This window comes from Bombina bombina, chromosome 5 (genome assembly GCF_027579735.1).
Source record: "Bombina bombina isolate aBomBom1 chromosome 5, aBomBom1.pri, whole genome shotgun sequence".
Lineage (NCBI taxonomy): Eukaryota > Metazoa > Chordata > Amphibia > Anura > Bombinatoridae > Bombina > Bombina bombina.
This window is the reverse complement of record NC_069503.1, coordinates 903,577,789-903,595,945: the sequence shown is the minus strand read 5'-3', so window position 1 is coordinate 903,595,945 and position 18,157 is coordinate 903,577,789. Positions and strand designations below refer to the sequence as shown.

The 18,157-nt window shown below is 39.2% G+C and overlaps 1 protein-coding gene across 1 annotated transcript in view; it reads left to right on the top strand.

The window, feature by feature from the left end:
- Nucleotides 1–18,157, top strand: part of NSMAF (neutral sphingomyelinase activation associated factor) — a 258,392-nt gene that overhangs the window by 163,650 nt on the left and 76,585 nt on the right. Inside the window, exons 22-23 of the mRNA XM_053715888.1 lie at nt 2,041–2,099; nt 14,974–15,041. Of these exons, the coding sequence (XP_053571863.1) occupies nt 2,041–2,099; nt 14,974–15,041 (127 nt within the window). The remainder of the gene's footprint in view (nt 1–2,040; nt 2,100–14,973; nt 15,042–18,157) is intronic.

Here is an 18,157-nt window from a genome sequence, read left to right as displayed (position 1 = left end):
TGCACAGCCCTCTTCAGATCACCCCACAGATTTTCAATCGGATTCAGGTCTGGGCTCTGACTGGGCCATTCCAAAACTTTAATCTTCTGGTGAAGCCATTCCTTTGTTGTTTTGGATGTATGCTTTGGGGTTGTTGTCATGCTGAAAGATGAAGTTCCTCTTCATGTTCAGCTTTCTAGCAGAAGCCTGAAGGTTTTGTGCCAATATTGACTGGTATTTGGAACTGTTCATAATTCCCTCTAGCTTAACTAAGGCCCAAGTTCCAGCTGAAGAAAAACAGCCCCAAAGCATGATGCTACCACCACCATGCTTCACTATGGGTATGGTGTTCTTTTGGTGATGTGCAGTCACTGTTGTTTTTGCACCAAACATATCTTTTGGAATTATGGCCAAAAGGTTTAACCTTGGTTTTATCAGACCATAACACCTTTTCCCACATGCTTTTGGGAGACTTCAGATGTGTTTTTGCAAAATGCAGCCTGGCTTGGATGTTTTTCTTCGTAAGAAAAGGCTTTCGTCTTGCCACTCTATCCCATAGCCCAGACATATGAAGAATACGTGAGATTGTTGTCACATGTACCACACAGCCAGTACTTGCAATATATTCCTGCAGCTCCTTTAATGTTGCTGTAGGCCTCTTTATAACCTCCCAGACCAGTTTTCTTCTCGTCTTTTCATCAATTTTGGAGGGACGTCCAGTTCTTGGTAATGTCACTGTTGTGCCATATGTTCTCCACTTGATGATGATTGTCTTCACTGTGTTCCATGGTATATCTAATGCCTTGGAAATTCTTTTGTACCCTTCTCCTGACTGATACCTTTTAACTATGAGATCCCTCTGATGCTTTAGAAGCTCTCTGTGGACCATGGCTTTTGCTGTGGGATGCGACTAAGAAAATTTCAGGAAAGACCAACTAGAGCAGCTGAACTTTATTTGGGGTTAATCAGAGGCACTTTAAATGATGACAGATGTGTACTGACTCCTATTTAACATGATTTTGAATGTGATTGCTTAATTCTGAACACAGCTACATCCCCAGTTAGAAGAGAGCGTGCACACTTATGCAACCACATTATTTAAGTTTTTTTTGTTTTCTTCCCTCCACCTAAAAGATTTCAGTTTTATTTTCAATTGAGTTGTACAGTTTATCGGTCACATTAAAGGTGGAAAAAGTTCTGAAATGATTTATCTTTGTCTCATTTTTTTACATCACAGAAACCTGAATATTCTGTATATGTATGTATGTATGTATGTATGTATGTGTGTGTATATATATATATATATATATATATATATATATATATATATATATATATATATAAAAATATAAAACTACTGTAATGTCCCTTTAAAGTTACACTTTAGCTTTTATTTATCACTTTATCTTTCCTAGTGGGGCTGCTTTACAGGGAGATATTTAAAATATGCATATTTAAATGAAACGTACCCTGTCCTTGCAGCCCCAAAACATTATTCTCAAATGATCTGGTTAATCAGTGCCTTGGGGGAGAGCATGTGTAGTGACTCTGTTTCCTGAGTCAATATCATTAATATTTTAATATTTAGAAATTGCAGTAAACAAAATAAGAAGTGAAAAATACAGTACAGCAACAAAAACTAGCTGGCACTCATTCACATACAATTAGCTGCAAATTCTAAATACATAAAATGGAGGATAAGCTGTTGTGTTTATTTATATACACGTTTTCTCTTTTTCACCCACGTCCTGGTTCGGAAAAAAATAGTTTTTTATGTAGAAACTAGCTGAGAAACAATAAAATATGTAAATATGTTCTCTATGTCTCTCTCTCGCTCTGTCTCTGTCTCTCTCGCGCTCTGTCTCTCTCTGTCTCATATGCATTGTCTAGGTGAAACCCATCTAGTTTTATAAACTGTGTCTCTATTTAACACCTAGAAATACATGAACGGCACAACAATGTATATAAAAATGTCTTTACTAACTTTTTAGATGCCATAAATGTATTTGCAGCAGATTTAGTATTTTAACATTTTTAGATTGGCTCTTTTGTCATTTGCAGGGCTGTCACTGGAATTGCAGTGTCTTGCAATGGGTCATCAATCTTCACTACTTCTAAAGGTTTGTTGTTTAAATAAAAAAACATGAATATTTTAATTTTGCTGTATAGGAGTCGATTTTATAGGGCTGCCAAGGGATTAAGTGGCAGGACTTGTATTTATGTTACGTTAAAGGGAGGTTAGACACGACAATATTCTATAATGCATATGAAAGAGCACTATAGTTTAAAAATAATGTGTAAATAAAATATGGGTTATGTTGAGGCTGTTTCTTTGGGACAGACATCCACTGGCTGATAAGGAAGACACCTATAGCTTATTGGTGGAATAGTATCTCATTCGAGCATAAGAAATAAGTGATTACTTTTCAGTACCAAAACAGCTGCTTTTAAAATAAGAAAAACTGTGTTGCAGCAGTACATAGTAAAATATCCTCTCTTAGCAGCAACAAAAACTTTAGTTTCCTTTTTTAAATGTTCCTCAGATAGTAAAGTGATAAATGGTTTAGACAGAACATGCTTTAGAAAAAAATGTTTCCAGTTTTCTTTTTATTGTACAGTATTTACTTTAAAATGATAGCTTACACTACTATGGAGATGCTACTCAGTATAAACAAATGTTATAATGAATCAGAGGAGTTGTGGTACAGTATAGTGTAGTTTATCCTGCTAATGAAAACATATTACGTTTTGCAAAGCACATTTCCATTTAGTTATCAAGTATTTTTAAAAACTACATTGTTTATTTGTTTTGTAACTCCATCACAATGAAGGAGATCACCATGTTTTTGAGTATCTGTGTGCATGGCGGCCCTGTGATTCCTTTGTGTATTCTCTTCTGCCCTCTTTTTTCTATGCTACGTGTTCACTGGATGCTTAAAATATGTTTCCTATTCTTAATCTGTGAATTGCTATATTTTATAGCACAGTTTTTAAGGGCTAGATAACGAGTGGCGCACTGACTGTTGCACGTAAGCGATATTGGGTTCTTATTGGCTTTTTGTGCAACAGAAATAGCACACGTATTATAAGTTAAAAGTAAACGTGTTCGCTCGAGCGATTTACTGGGTAAGCACAACTTGGGAGCTTGCATAAAGGGCAGGGGAAGAAAAAAGTTGCATTAAAAACAACATAAATACACTTAAAAGTACAGTTACACTGATATAAACACTGATAAAAATGATTTAAAAATAAGGGCTCAAAGATATGATATAAGGTGTTTGACAAAAATAGGGCTGCAAAGGGCATTAACATATATAAGTATGTGTATGTATACACTCCAGCTCTAGCTTCAATGTAGAAGTGTTAGATATTTGCCGTTTACTGTTTTCAATATTGAATAAAAGAAAACTGCAATAGAATGGCCCTTATACCAGTTACTTAAAATAAACTGCTACTTAGAGACCACCTGGGGATTAGGGACTAGAGACACCTAAGTGTCCTGTATGTCAAGACTTAAAATAATTGAAACAGTTTATAAATAATTACCAATTTCTCTTGTAAGGTGTATCCAGTCCCCGGATCATCCATTACTTGTGGGATATTCTCATCCCCAACAGGAAGTTGCAAGAGGACACCCACAGCAGAGCTGTTATATAGCTCCTCCCCTAACTGCCATATCCAGTCATTCTCTTGCAACTCTCAACAAGCATGGAGGTAGTAAGAGAGAGTGGTGAAATATAGTTAGTTTTTTTTCTTCAATCAAAAGTTTGTTATTTTTAAATGGTACCGGAGTTGTACTATTTTATCCCAGGCAGTAAATAGAAGAAGAATCTGCCTGCGTTTTCTATGATCTTAGCAGGTTGTAACTAAGATCCATTGCTGTTCTCACATATGTCTGAGAAGAGAGGTAACTTCAGCGGGAGAATGGCGTGCAGGTTATCCTGCTATGAGGTATGTGCAGTTACAATTTTTTCTAGAGATGTAAATGCTAGAAAATGCTGCTGATACCGGATTAATGTAAGGTAAGTCTGGATACAGTGATTTAATAGCGACTGGTATCATGCTTACTCTCAGAGGTAATACTCTTATAAAATTGGAATATAAAAGGTTTGCTGGCATCTTTAAGCGTTTTTATATATGTTTTGGTGATAAAACTTTATTGGGGCCTAGTTTTTCCACATGGCTGGCTTAAATTTTGCCTAGAAACAGTTTCCTGAGGCTTTCCACTGTTGTAGCATGAGTGGGAGGGGCCTATTTTAGGGCTTTTTTGCGCAGTTAAAATTACAGACTGAGACATCCAGCTTCCCTCAGGAGTCCCCTGAATGGTATAGGACATCTCTAAAGGGCTCAAAGGCTTTCCAAAGTTGTTTATTGGGGAAGGTAGGGCCACAGCAGAGCTGTGGCAGTTTGTTGTGACTGTTAAAAAAAAAACGTCTATATCGTTTTTTTGATCCGTTTTTTTTAACTAAGGGGTTAATCATCCATTTGCAAGTGGGTGCAATGCTCTGTTAACTTATTACATACACTGTAAACATTTCGTTTGATTTACTGCCTTTTTTCACTGTTTTTCAAATTCTGACAAAATTTGTTTCTCTTAAAGGCACAGTACCGTTTTTTATATTTGCTTGTTAACTTGATTTAAAGTGTTTTCCAAGCTTGCTAGTCTCATTGCTAGTCTGTACAAACATGTCTGACATAGAGGAAACTCCTTGTTCATTATGTTTAAAAGCCATGGTGGAACCCCCTCTTAGAATGTGTACCAAATGTACTGATTTCACTTTAAGCAATAAAGATCATATTCTGTCTTTAAAAAATTTATCACCAGAGGAATCTGACGAGGGGGAAGTTATGCCGACTAACTCTCCCCACGTGTCAGATCCTTTGACTCCCGCTCAAGGGACTCACGCTCAAATGGCGCCAAGTACATCTACGGCGCCCATAGCGTTTACTTTACAAGACATGGCGGCAGTCATGGATAATACACTGTCAGCGGTATTAGCCAGACTACCTGAATTTAGAGGAAAGCGAGATAGCTCTGGGGTTAGACGAAATACAGAGCATACTGATGCTTTAAGAACCATGTCTGATACTGCCTCACAATATTCAGAAGCTGAGGAAGGAGAGCTTCAGTCTGTGGGTGATGTTTCTGACTCAGGGAAGATGATGCAACCTGATTCTGATATTTCTACATTTAAATTTAAGCTTGAGCACCTCCGCGTGTTGCTTAGGGAGGTTTTAGCTGCTCTGAATGACTGTGATACAATTGCAGTGCCAGAGAAATTGTGTAGACTGGATAAATACTATACAGTGCCGGTGTGTACTGATGTTTTTCCAATACCTAAAAGGTTTACAGAATTTATTAATAAGGAATGGGATAGACCAGGTGTGCCGTTCTCTCCCCCTCCTATTTTTAGATTTTTTTTTTCCAATAGACGCCACCACACGGGACTTATGGCAGACAGTCCCTAAGGTGGAGGGAGCAGTTTCTACTCTAGCAAAGCGTACTACTATCCCTGTCGAGGACAGTTGTGATTTTTTAGATCCAATGGATAAAAAATTAGAGGGTTACTTTAAGAAAATGTTTATTCAACAAGGTTTTATCCTACAGCCCCTTGCATGCATTGCTCCTGTCACTGCTGCTGCGGCGTTCTGGTTTGAGTCTCTGGAAGAGGCTTTACAGGTAGCGACTCCATTGGATGACATACTTGATAAGCTTAGAGCACTTAAGCTAGCCAATTCTTTTGTTTCTGATGCCATTGTTCATTTGACTAAACTAACGGCTAAGAATTCTGGTTTTGCTATCCAGGCACGCAGAGCGCTATGGCTTAAATCATGGTCAGCTGACGTTACTTCAAAGTCTAAGCTGCTTAACATTCCCTTTGATTATTGCTGATATCACTGGAGGAAAAAGGTCATGCCCTTCCTCAGGACAGGTCCAAATCAAGGGCCAAACAGTCTAATTTTCGTGCCTTTCAAAACTTCAAGGCAGGTGCGGCATCAACTTCCTCTAATGCAAAACAAGAGGGAACTTTTGCTCAGTCCAAGACGGTCTGGAGACTTAACCAGACCTGGAACAAAGGTAAGCAGGCCAAAAAGCCTGCTGCTGCCTCTAAGACAGCATGAAGGAACGGCCCCCTATCCGGTAACGGATCTAGTAGGGGGAAGACTTTCACTCTTCGCCCAGGCGTGGGCAAGAGATGTCCAGGATCCCTGGGCATTGGAAATTATATATCAGGGATATCTTCTGGACTTCAAAGCTTCCCCCCCAAAAGAGAGATTTCACCTTTCACAATTATCTGCAAACCGGATAAAGAGAGAGGCATTCTTACACTGTGTACAAGACCTCCTAATTATGGGAGTGATCCATCCAGTTCCAAAGGAGGAACAGGGACAGGGATTTTACTCAAACCTGTTTGTGGTTCCCAAAAAAGAGGGAACCTTCAGACCAATTTTGGATCTAAAGATCTTAAACAAATTCCTCAGAGTTCCATCATTCAAGATGGAAACTATTCGTACCATCCTACCTATGATCCAGAAGGGTCAATATATGACTACAGTGGATTTAAAGGATGCTTATCTTCACATTCCGATACACAAAGATCATCATCGGTTTCTCAGGTTTGCCTTTCTAGACGGGCATTACCAGTTTGTAGCTCTTCCCTTTATATTAGCTACAGCCCCAAGAATTTTTAAGAAGGTTCTGGGGTCGCTTCTGGCGGTCCTAAGGCCGCGGGGCATAGCAGTGGCCCCTTATTTAGACGACATCCTGATACAGGCGTCAAACTTCCAAATTGCCAAGTCTCATACGGACATAGTACTGGCATTTCTGAGGTCGCATGGGTGGAAAGTGAACGAGGAAAAGAGTTCTCTATCCCCACTCACAAGAGTTTCCTTCCTAGGGACTCTGATAGATTCTGTGGAAATTAAAATTTACCTGACGGAGTCCAGGTTATCAAAGTTTCTAAATTCCTGCCGTGTTCTTCATTCCATTCCGCGCCCTTCGGTGGCTCAGTGCATGGAAGTAATCGGCTTAATGGTAGCGGCAATGGACATAGTGCCGTTTGCACGCCTACATCGCAGACCGCTGCAACTATGCATGCTCAGTTAGTGGAATGGGGATTACACAGATTTGTCCCCTCTACTAAATCTGGATCAAGAGACCAGGGATTCTCTTCTCTGGTGGCTATCTCGGGTCCATCTATCCAAAGGTATGACCTTTCGCAGGCCAAATTGGACAATTGTAACGACAGATGCCAGCCTTCTAGGTTGGGGTGCAGTCTGGAACTCCCTGAAGGCTCAGGGATCGTGGACTCAGGAGGAGTCACTCCTTCCAATAAATATTCTGGAACTGAGAGCGATAATCAAATCTCTTCAGGCTTGGCCTCAGTTAGCAACTCTGAGGTTCATCAGATTTCAGTCGGACAACATCACGACTGTGGCTTACATCAACCATCAAGGGGGAACAAGGAGTTCCCTAGCGATGTTAGAAGTCTCAAAGATAATTTGCTGGGCAGAGATTCACTCTTGCCACCTATCAGCTATCCATATCCCAGGTGTAGAGAACTGGGAGGCGGATTTTCTAAGTCGTCAGACTTTTCATCCAGGGGAGTGGGAACTCCATCCGGAGGTGTTTGCTCAATTGACTATCGTTGGGGCAAACCAGAACTGGATCTCATGGCGTCTCGCCAGAACGCCAAGCTTCCTTGGCACGAAAGCCTGTCACCAGGAAAATTTACCATAAGATATGGCGTAAATATCTTTATTGGTGTGAATCCAAGGGTTACTCATGGAGTAAGGTCAGGATTCCAAGGATATTATCTTTTCTCCAAGAAGGTTTGGAAAAAAGGATTGTCAGCTAGTTCCTTAAAGGGACAGATTTCTGCACTGTCTATTCTTTTGCACAAGCGTCTGGCAGATGTTCCAGATGTTCAGGCATTTTGTCAGGCTTTAGTTAGAATCAAGCCTGTGTTTAAACCTGTTGCTCCGCCATGGAGCTTAAATCTGGTTCTTAAGGTTCTTCAAGGAGTTCCGTTTGAACCTCTTCATTCCATAGATATCAAACTTTTTTATCTTGGAAAGTTCTTTTTTTGGTAGCTATTTCCTCGGCTCGTAGAGTCTCCGAGTTATCTGCTTTACAATGTGATTCTCCTTATCTGATCTTCCATACGGATAAGGTAGTCCTTCGTACCAAACCTGGGTTTTTACCTAAGGTGGTATCTAACAAGAAAATCAATCAAGAGATTGTTGTTCCATCCTTGTGTCCTAATCCTTCTTCAAAGAAGGAACGTCTATTACACAATCTGGACGTGGTTCGTGCTTTAAAGTTTTACTTACAAGCTACTAAAGATTTTCGTCAAACATCTGCTTTGTTTGTTGTCTACTCTGGACAGAGGTGAGGTCAAAAGGCTTCGGCAACCTCTCTTTCTTTTTGGCTAAGAAGCATAATCCGCTTAGCCTATGAGACTGCTGGCCAGCAGCCTCCTGAAAGGATTACAGCTGTGGCTTCCACTTGGGCCTTTAAAAATGAGGCTTCTGTTGAACAGATTTGCAAGGCGGCGACTTGGTCTTCGCTTCATACTTTTTCAAAATTTTACAAATTTGATACTTTTGCTTCTTCGGAGGCTATTTTTGGGAGAAAGGTTTTACAGGCAGTGGTATCTTCCGTTTAAGTACCTGCCTTGTCCCTCCCTTCATCCGTGTACTTTAGCTTTGGTATTGGTATCCCACAAGTAATGGATGATCCGTGGACTGGATACACCTTACAAGAGAAAACATAATTTATGCTTACCTGATAAATTTATTTATTTTGTGGTGTATCCAGTCCACGGCCCGCCCTGTCATTTTAAGGCAGGTAATTTTTAAATTTAAACTACAGTCACCACTGCACCCTATGGTTTCTCCTTTCTCGGCTTGTTTTCGGTCGAATGACTGGATATGGCAGTTAGGGGAGGAGCTATATAACAGCTCTGCTGTGGGTGTCCTCTTGCAACTTCCTGTTGGGAATGAGAATATCCCACAAGTAATGGATGATCCGTGGACTGGATACACCACAAATATTTATCAGGTAAGCATAAATTATGTTTCTTTCATGTAATTAGCAAGAGTCCATGAGCTAGTGACGTATGGGATATACATTCCTACCAGGAGGGGCAAAGTTTCCCAAACCTCAAAATGCCTATAAATACACCCCTCACCACACCCACAAATCAGTTTTACAAACTTTGCCTCCCGTGGAGGTGGTGAAGTAAGTTTGTGCTAGATTCTACGTTGATATGCGCTTCGCAGCAGGCTGGAGCCCGGTTTTCCTCTCAGTGTGCAGTGAATGTCAGAGGGATGTGAAGAGAGTATTGCCTATTTGAATTCAATGGTCTCCTTCTACGGGATCTATTTCATAGGTTCTCTGTTATCGGTCGTAGAGATTCATCTCTTACCTCCCTTTTCAGATCGACGATATACTCTTATATATACCATTACCTCTACTGATTCTCGTTTCAGTACTGGTTTGGCTTTCTACTACATGTAGATGAGTGTCCTGGGGTAAGTAAGTCTTATTTTTTGTGACACTCTAAGCTATGGTTGGGCACTTTTATATAAAGTTCTAAATATATGTGTTTAAACATTTATTTGCCTTGATTCAGGATGATCAATATTCCTTATTTCAGACAGTCAGTTTCATTATTTGGGATAATGCATATGAATAATTAATTTTTTTCTTACCTTAAAAAATTGACTTTTTTTCCTGTGGGCTGTTAGGCTCGCGGGGGCTAAAAATGCTTCATTTTATTGCGTCATTCTTGGCGCGGACTTTTTTGGCGCAAAAAATTTCTTTGTCATTTCCAGCGTCATACTTGTCGCCGGAAGTTCTTTGTGATTGCGTCATTTTTTTTTACGTTTTGCGCCAAAAATTTTGGCGTCGCCGGATGTGGCGTCATTCTTGGCGCCAAAAGCATTTAGGCGCCAAATAATGTGGGCATCTTTTTTTGGCGCTAAAAAATATGGGCGTCATTGTCTCCACATTATTTAAGTCTCATTGTTTATTGCTTCTGGTTGCTAGAAGCTTGTTCATTGGCATTTTTTCCCATTCCTGAAACTGTCATTTAAGGAATTTGATAGATTTTGCTTTATATGTTGTTTTTTCTATTACATATTGCAAGATGTCTCAGATTGACCCTGGATCAGAAGCTACTTCTGGAAAAACGCTGCCTGATGCTGGATCTACCAAAGTTAAGTGCATTTGTTGTAAACTTGTGGTAACTGTTCCTCCGGCTGTAGTTTGTGATGAATGTCATGATAAACTTGCTAATGCAGATAGTATTTCCATTAGTAATGTTCCATTACCTGTTGCTGTTCCATCAACATCTAATACTCAGGGTGTTCCTGTTAATATAAGAGATTTTGTTTCTAAATCTATTAGGAAGTCTATGTCTGTTATTTCTCCTTCCAGTAAACGTAAAAGGTCTTTTAAAACTTCTCATATTTCAGATGAATTTTTAAATGAACATCATCATTCTGATTCTGTTTCTGATGATGATTTTTCTGGTTCAGAGGATTCTGTTTCAGATATTGACACTGATAAATCTTCATATTTATTTAAAATGGAATTTATTCGTTCTTTGCTTAAAGAAGTCTTAATTGCATTCGAAATGGAGGAATCTAGTCCTCTTGATACTAAATCTAAACGTTTAAATTCAGTTTTTAAACCTCCTATAGTTATTCCGGAAGTTTTTCCCGTCCCTGATGCTATTTCTGAAGTAATTTCTAGGGAATGGAATAATCTGGGCAATTCATTTACTCCTTCTAAAAGGTTTAAGAAATTGTATCCTGTGCCATCTGACAGATTAGAGTTTTGGGACAAAATCCCTAAGGTTGATGGGGCTATCTCTACTCTTGCTAAACGTACTGCTATTCCTACGGCAGATAGTACTTCCTTTAAGGATCCTTTAGATAAGAAAATTGAATCCTTTCTAAGAAAAGCTTATTTATGTTCAGGTAATCTACTTAGACCTGCTATATCTTTGGCGGATGTTGCTGCAGCTTCAACTTTCTGGTTGGAGGCTTTAGCACAACAAGTGACAGATCATAATACTCATAGCATTGTTAAACTTCTTCAACATGCTAATAACTTTATTTGTGATGCCATCTTTGATATCATTAGAGTTGATGTCAAGTATATGTCTTTAGCTATTTTAGCTAGAAGAGCTTTATGGCTTAAAACTTGGAATGCTGATATGTCTTCTAAGTCAACTTTGCTTTCCATTTCTTTCCTAGGTAATAAATTGTTTGGTTCACAGTTGGATTCTATTACTGGGGGGAAAGGAACTTTTTTACCCCAGGATAAAAAATCCAAAGGTAAATATAGGGCTGCTAATCGTTTTCGTTCCTTTCGTCAGAATAAGGAACAAAAGCCTGATCCTTCCCCTAAAGGAACTGTTTCTGTTTGGAAACCATCTCCAGTCTGGAATAAATCCAAGCCTTTTAGAAAGCCAAAGCCAGCTCCCAAGTCCACATGAAGGTGCGGCCCTCATTCCAGCTCAGCTGGTAGGGGGCAGATTACGATTTTTCAAAGAAATTTGGATCAATTCGATTCACAGTCTTTGGATTCAGAACATTGTTTCACAAGGGTACAGAATAGGTTTCAAGATAAGGCCTCCTGCAAGAAGATTTTTTCTTTCTCGCGTTCCAATAAATCCAGTGAAGGCTCAGGCGTTTCTGAAATGTGTTTCAGATCTAGAGTTGGCTGGAGTAATTGTGCCAGTTCCAGTTCTGGAACAGGGTCTGGGGTTTTACTCAAATCTATTCATTGTACCAAAGAAGGAGAATTCCTTCAGACCAGTTCTGGATTTAAAAATATTGAATCGTTATGTAAGGATACCAACATTCAAAATGGTAACTATAAGGACTATTCTGCCTTTTGTTCAGCAAGGGCATTATATGTCCACAATAGATTTACAAGATGCATATCTGCATATTCCGATTCATCCAGATCACTTTCAGTTTCTGAGATTCTCTTTTCTAGACAAGCATTACCAGTTTGTGGCTCTGCCGTTCGGCCTAGCAACAGCTCCAAGGATTTTTTCAAAGGTTCTCGGTGCCCTTCTATCTGTAATCAGAGAACAGGGTATTGTGGTATTTCCTTATTTGAACGATATCTTGGTACTTGCTCAGTCTTCACATTTAGCAGAATATCATACGAATCGACTTGTATCTTTTCTTCAAGAACATGGTTGGAGGATCAATTTACCAAAGAGTTCATTGATTTCTCAGACAAGGGTAACCTTGTTAGGTTTCCAGATAGATTCAGTGTCCATGACTTTGTCTCTGACGGACAAGAGACGTCTGAAATTGGTTTCAGCTTGTCGAAACCTTCAGTCTCAATCATTCCCTTCGGTAGCCTTATGCATGGAAATTCTAGGTCTTATGACTGCTGCATCGGACGCGATCCCCTTTGCTCGTTTTCACATGCGACCTCTTCAGCTCTGTATGCTGAACCAGTGGTGCAGGGATTATACGAAGATATCACAGTTAATATCTTTAAAACCGATTTACGACACTCTCTGACGTGGTGGACAGACCACCATCGTTTAGTTCAGGGGGCTTCTTTTGTTCTTCCGACCTGGACTGTGTTCTCAACAGATGCGAGTCTGACAGGTTGGGGAGCTGTATGGGGGTCTCTGACAGCGCAGGGGGTTTGGGAATCTCAGGAGGCGAGATTACCAATCAACATTTTGGAACTCCGTGCGATTTTCAGAGCTCTTCAGTCGTGGCCTCTTTTTAAGAGAGAGTCGTTCGTTTGTTTTCAGACGGACAATGTCACAACCGTGGCATATGTCAATCACCAAGGAGGGACTCACAGTCCTCTGGCTATGAAAGAAGTATCTCGAATACTTGCATGGGCGGAATCCAGCTCCTGTCTAATTTCTGCGGTTCACATCCCAGGTATAGACAATTGGGAAGCGGATTATCTCAGTCGCCAGACCTTACATCCGGGCGAATGGTCTCTTCACCCAGAGGTATTTCTTCAGATTGTTCAAATCTGGGGACTTCCAGAAATTTATCTGATGGCTTTTCATCTAAACAAGAAGCTTCCCAGGCATCTGTCCAGATCCAGGGATCCTCAGGCGGAAGCAGTGGATGCATTGTCAATTCCTTGGAAGTATCATCCTGCCTATATCTTTCCGCCTCTAGTTCTTCTTCCAAGAGTGATCTCCAAGATTCTAAAGGAGCGTTCGTTTGTGCTGCTGGTGGCTCCAGCATGGCCTCACAGGTTTTGGTATGCGGATCTTGTTCGGATGGCTACTTGCCAACCGTGGACTCTTCCGTTAAGACCAGACCTTCTATCGCAAGGTCCTTTTTTCCATCAGGATCTCAAATCATTAAATTTGAAGGTATGGAGATTGAACGCTTGATTCTCAGTCATAGAGGTTTCTCTGACTCCGTAATTAATACTATGTTTCAGGCTCGTAAATCTGTGTCTAGGAAGATATATTATCGAGTCTGGAAGACTTACATTTCTTGGTGTTCTTCTCATCATTTTTCTTGGCATTCTTTTAGAATTCCTAGAATTTTACAGTTTCTTCAGGATGGTCTGGATAAAGGTTTGTCTGCAAGTTCCTTGAAAGGACAAATTTCTGCTCTTTCTGTGCTGTTTCACAGAAAGATTGCTAATCTTCCTGATATTCATTGTTTTGTACAGGCTTTGGTTCGTATAAAACCTGTCATTAAGTCAATTTCTCCTCCTTGGAGTTTGAATTTGGTTCTGGGGGCTCTTCAAGCTCCTCCGTTTGAACCTATGCATTCTCTGGATATTAAATTACTTTCTTGGAAAGTTTTGTTTATTTTGGCCATCTCTTCTGCTAGAAGAGTTTCTGAATTATCTGCTCTTTCTTGTGAGTCTCCTTTTCTGATTTTTTTATCAGGATAAGGCGGTGTTGCGAACTTCATTTAAATTTTTACCTAAGGTTGTGAATTCTAACAACATTAGTAGAGAAATTGTGGTTCCTTCATTGTGTCCTAATCCTAAGAATTCTAAGGAAAGATCGTTGCATTCTTTGGATGTAGTTAGAGCTTTGAAATATTATGTTGAAGCTACTAAAGATTTCCGAAAGACTTCTAGTCTATTTGTTATCTTTTCCGGTTCCAGGAAAGGCCAGAAGGCTTCTGCCATTTCTTTGGCGTCTTGGTTAAAGTCTTTGATTCATCATGCTTATGTCGATTCGGGTAAAACTCTGCCTCAAAGGATTACAGCTCATTCTACTAGGTCAGTTTCTACTTCCTGGGCGTTTAGGAATGAAGCTTCGGTTGATCAGATTTGCAAAGCTGCAACTTGGTCTTCTTTGCATACTTTTACTAAATTCTACCATTTTGATGTGTTTTCCTCTTCTGAAGCAGTTTTTGGAAGAAAAGTACTTCAGGCAGCTGTTTCAGTTTGATTCTTCTGCTTATAACTTCAGTTTTTTTCATTATAAGATTGAAACTTTATTTTGGGGTGTGGATTGTTTTTCAGCGGAATTGGCTGTCTTTATTTTTATCCCTCCCTCTCTAGTGACTCTTGCGTGAAAGTTCCACATCTTGGGTATTTATTATCCCATACGTCACTAGCTCATGGACTCTTGCTAATTACATGAAAGAAAACATAATTTATGTAAGAACTTACCTGATAAATTCATTTCTTTCATATTAGCAAGAGTCCATGAGGCCCACCCTTTTTGTGGTGGTTATGATTTTTTTTGTATAAAGCACAATTATTCCAATTCCTTATTTTTTATGCTTTTGCACTTTTTTTCTTATCACCCCACTTCTTGGCTATGCGTTAAACTGATTTGTGGGTGTGGTGAGGGGTGTATTTATAGGAATTTTGAGGTTTGGGAAACTTTGCCCCTCCTGGTAGGAATGTATATCCCATACGACACTAGCTCATGGACTCTTGCTAATATGAAAGAAATGAATTTATCAGGTAAGTTCTTACATAAATTATGTTTTTTGTGTATTTTTCAGATTCATCATTGAAGATGTTTTCTACAGATCAAAAATCTATTCAAAGAAGTGTTTCTTTCTCAAATATGGTAAGGATAATTTATTTAGGGCCAGATTACGAGTGGAGCAATAAGGGGTTTATCGCGGGGGTTTATACTCGTTGGGCTTACTGCTCGTATTGCAAGTTAAAAGTAAACATGATCGCATGAGCGCAAGAGCTCTGGATAACCGTTTTCACAAATCTAAAAAGTTGCACAAAACGGATCAAAAATACATTGCAAAGTTAAGCTACACTCATAACAACAACATCTAAAAAAATATTTAACAAAATATTGCACAAAAATATATAAAGGCAATATAAAAAGTTGGAGAAAAAAAAGACGGACAAAGGCTTTAACATAGGCATACATATATATACATCTTTAAAAATGTGTGTGTGTGTATATATATATATATATATATATATATATATATATATATATATATATATGTATGTGTGTGTGTGTGCAGATGTATTTATATGTGTGTATCTGTATTTACAGACATATATACACAAACACATAAATACATATGCACACATATATAGGCAGACATATAAGTGCATTAGAGCTGTTTGCAGCTAAGTAAATGAAAATATGAAAAGCATATTTCTGCAATATTCATAGTAAAGTGTTATACTGTGTATTTACTATAAACATTCCAATGTTCTGCACATAGCAGAATATGTTCTTTGTATTTATAAATTAGACATTATAAATGTGAATCCGCCCTCCTGGGGTCAGCCACCCAGTTGCTCCGTATACATATAATAACTCCCACAAAATCAGAGGCAACCCAGGATTTCTCCAAAACAAAAAGTAAAATTTATTGAAGTTTCGGGGAATATAACTCCCCTTCTTCTGAACATACAGTGTGCACAACAACCGTGACAAAACAAACAGATACCTCCTCCTTCCTGTCAAAAAAGGCGCCAAATAGACATAACTTCAGGGAGCGCATTAACCTATACCGGAAATTAACAACATTCACTTTCGGGACTATCGTGTTATATCATATCCATAAAGTGTACATAAATAAAGATTCCTACTTAAATATAAAGTTTAACCATTTGGATAACAACCGATCTATTTCTCATACTTCATTATATTGTGACCTAAAATACCAAATTAATATAGTGTCAATAACGTGTGCTGTGTTTAACCATTCAGCCACACGTACCTTGAAACCAGAAGTTCCGTCCCTTCCAGGTTTCGGGCCTGCCGGAATTACTTCCGTAATTTCTGTTTACACACACACGTGTTTCTTAGTGCATGAGTTCACATGTAAAGTGTACCTATACCGTAACACTTCAAATCTAATAATCTAGGCAACAAGTGAGAATATAACAACATAAGGTGAGAAACATTGTGTGATAAACAATTTTAAATTCTCAAAAGCAGACAAAGTGATAATACAATTTTAAAACTTAGAGGATTTGCATCATGTTCAGATAACGTAACCCATATGTTAGTAAATGTCTACTGTGATGGTTCATACTACATCTATAGACATATAGTTTTGTACAATACTGGGGCTGATATGGAGTATGTATTCCCCCTCTGATTTAATAATAAGAAAATGTGACCCCTAATTTGAAATAAGAGATTTCTCCAACATAGGTGTGTCCGGTCCACGGCGTCATCCTTACTTGTGGGATATTCTCTTCCCCAACAGGAAATGGCAAAGAGCCCAGCAAAGCTGGTCACATGATCCCTCCTAGGCTCCGCCTACCCCAGTCATTCTCTTTGCCGTTGTACAGGCAACATCTCCACGGAGATGGCTTAGAGTTTTTTAGTGTTTAACTGTAGTTTTTATTATTCAATCAAGAGTTTGTTATTTTAAAATAGTGCTGGTATGTACTATTTACTCTGAAACAGAAAAGAGATGAAGATTTCTGTTTGTAAGAGGAAAATGATTTTAGCAACCGTTACTAAAATCGATGGCTGTTCCACACAGGACTGTTGAAAGGAATTAACTTCAGTTGGGGGAACAGTGAGCAGACTTTTGCTGCTTGAGGTATGACACATTCTAACAAGACGATGTAATGCTGGAAGCTGTCATTTTCCCTATGGGATCCGGTAAGCCATTTTTATTACAGAGTAAATAAGGGCTTCACAAGGGCTTGTTAAGACTGTAGACATTTTCTGGGCTAAATCGATTCATATATAACATATTTAGCCTTGAGGAATCATTTAATATGGGTATTTTTGTAAAATAATATCGGCAGGCACTGTTTTAGACACCTTATTCTCTAGGGGCTTTCCCTAATCATAGGCAGAGCCTCATTTTCGCGCCGGTATTGCGCACTTGTTTTTGAGAAGCATGACATGCAGTCGCATGTGTGAGGAGCTCTGATACATAAAAAAGACTTTCTGAAGGCGTCATTTGGTATCGTATTCCCCTTTGGGCTTGGTTGGGTCTCAGCAAAGCAGATACCAGGGACTGTAAAGGGGTTAAAGATAAAAACGGCTCTGGTTCCATTATTTTAAGGGTTAAAGCTTCCAAATTTGGTGTGCAATACTTTTAAGGCTTTAAGACACTGTGGTGAAATTTTGGTGAATTTTGAACAATTCCTTCATACTTTTTCGCAATTGCAGTAATAAAGTGTGTTCAGTTTAAAATTTAAAGTGACAGTAACGGTTTTATTTTAAAACGTTTTTTGTACTTTGTTATCAAGTTTATGCCTGTTTAACATGTCTGAACTACCAGATAGACTGTGTTCTGAATGTGGGGAAGCCAAGGTTCCTTCTCATTTAAATAGATGTGATTTATGTGACACTGAAAATGATGCCCAAGATGATTCCTCAAGTGAGGGGAGTAAGCATGGTACTGCATCATTCCCTCCTTCGTCTACACCAGTCTTGCCCACTCAGGAGGCCCCTAGTACATCTAGCGCGCCAATACTCCTTACTATGCAACAATTAACGGCTGTAATGGATAATTCTATCAAAAACATTTTAGCCAAAATGCCCACTTATCAGCGTAAGCGCGACTGCTCTGTTTTAGATACTGAAGAGCATGAGGACGCTGAGGATAATGGTTCTGATATGCCCCTACACCAGTCTGAGGGGGCCAGGGAGGTTTTGTCTGAGGGAGAAATTTCAGATTCAGGGAAAATTTCTCAACAAGCTGAACCCGATGTGATTACATTTAAATTTAAGTTGGA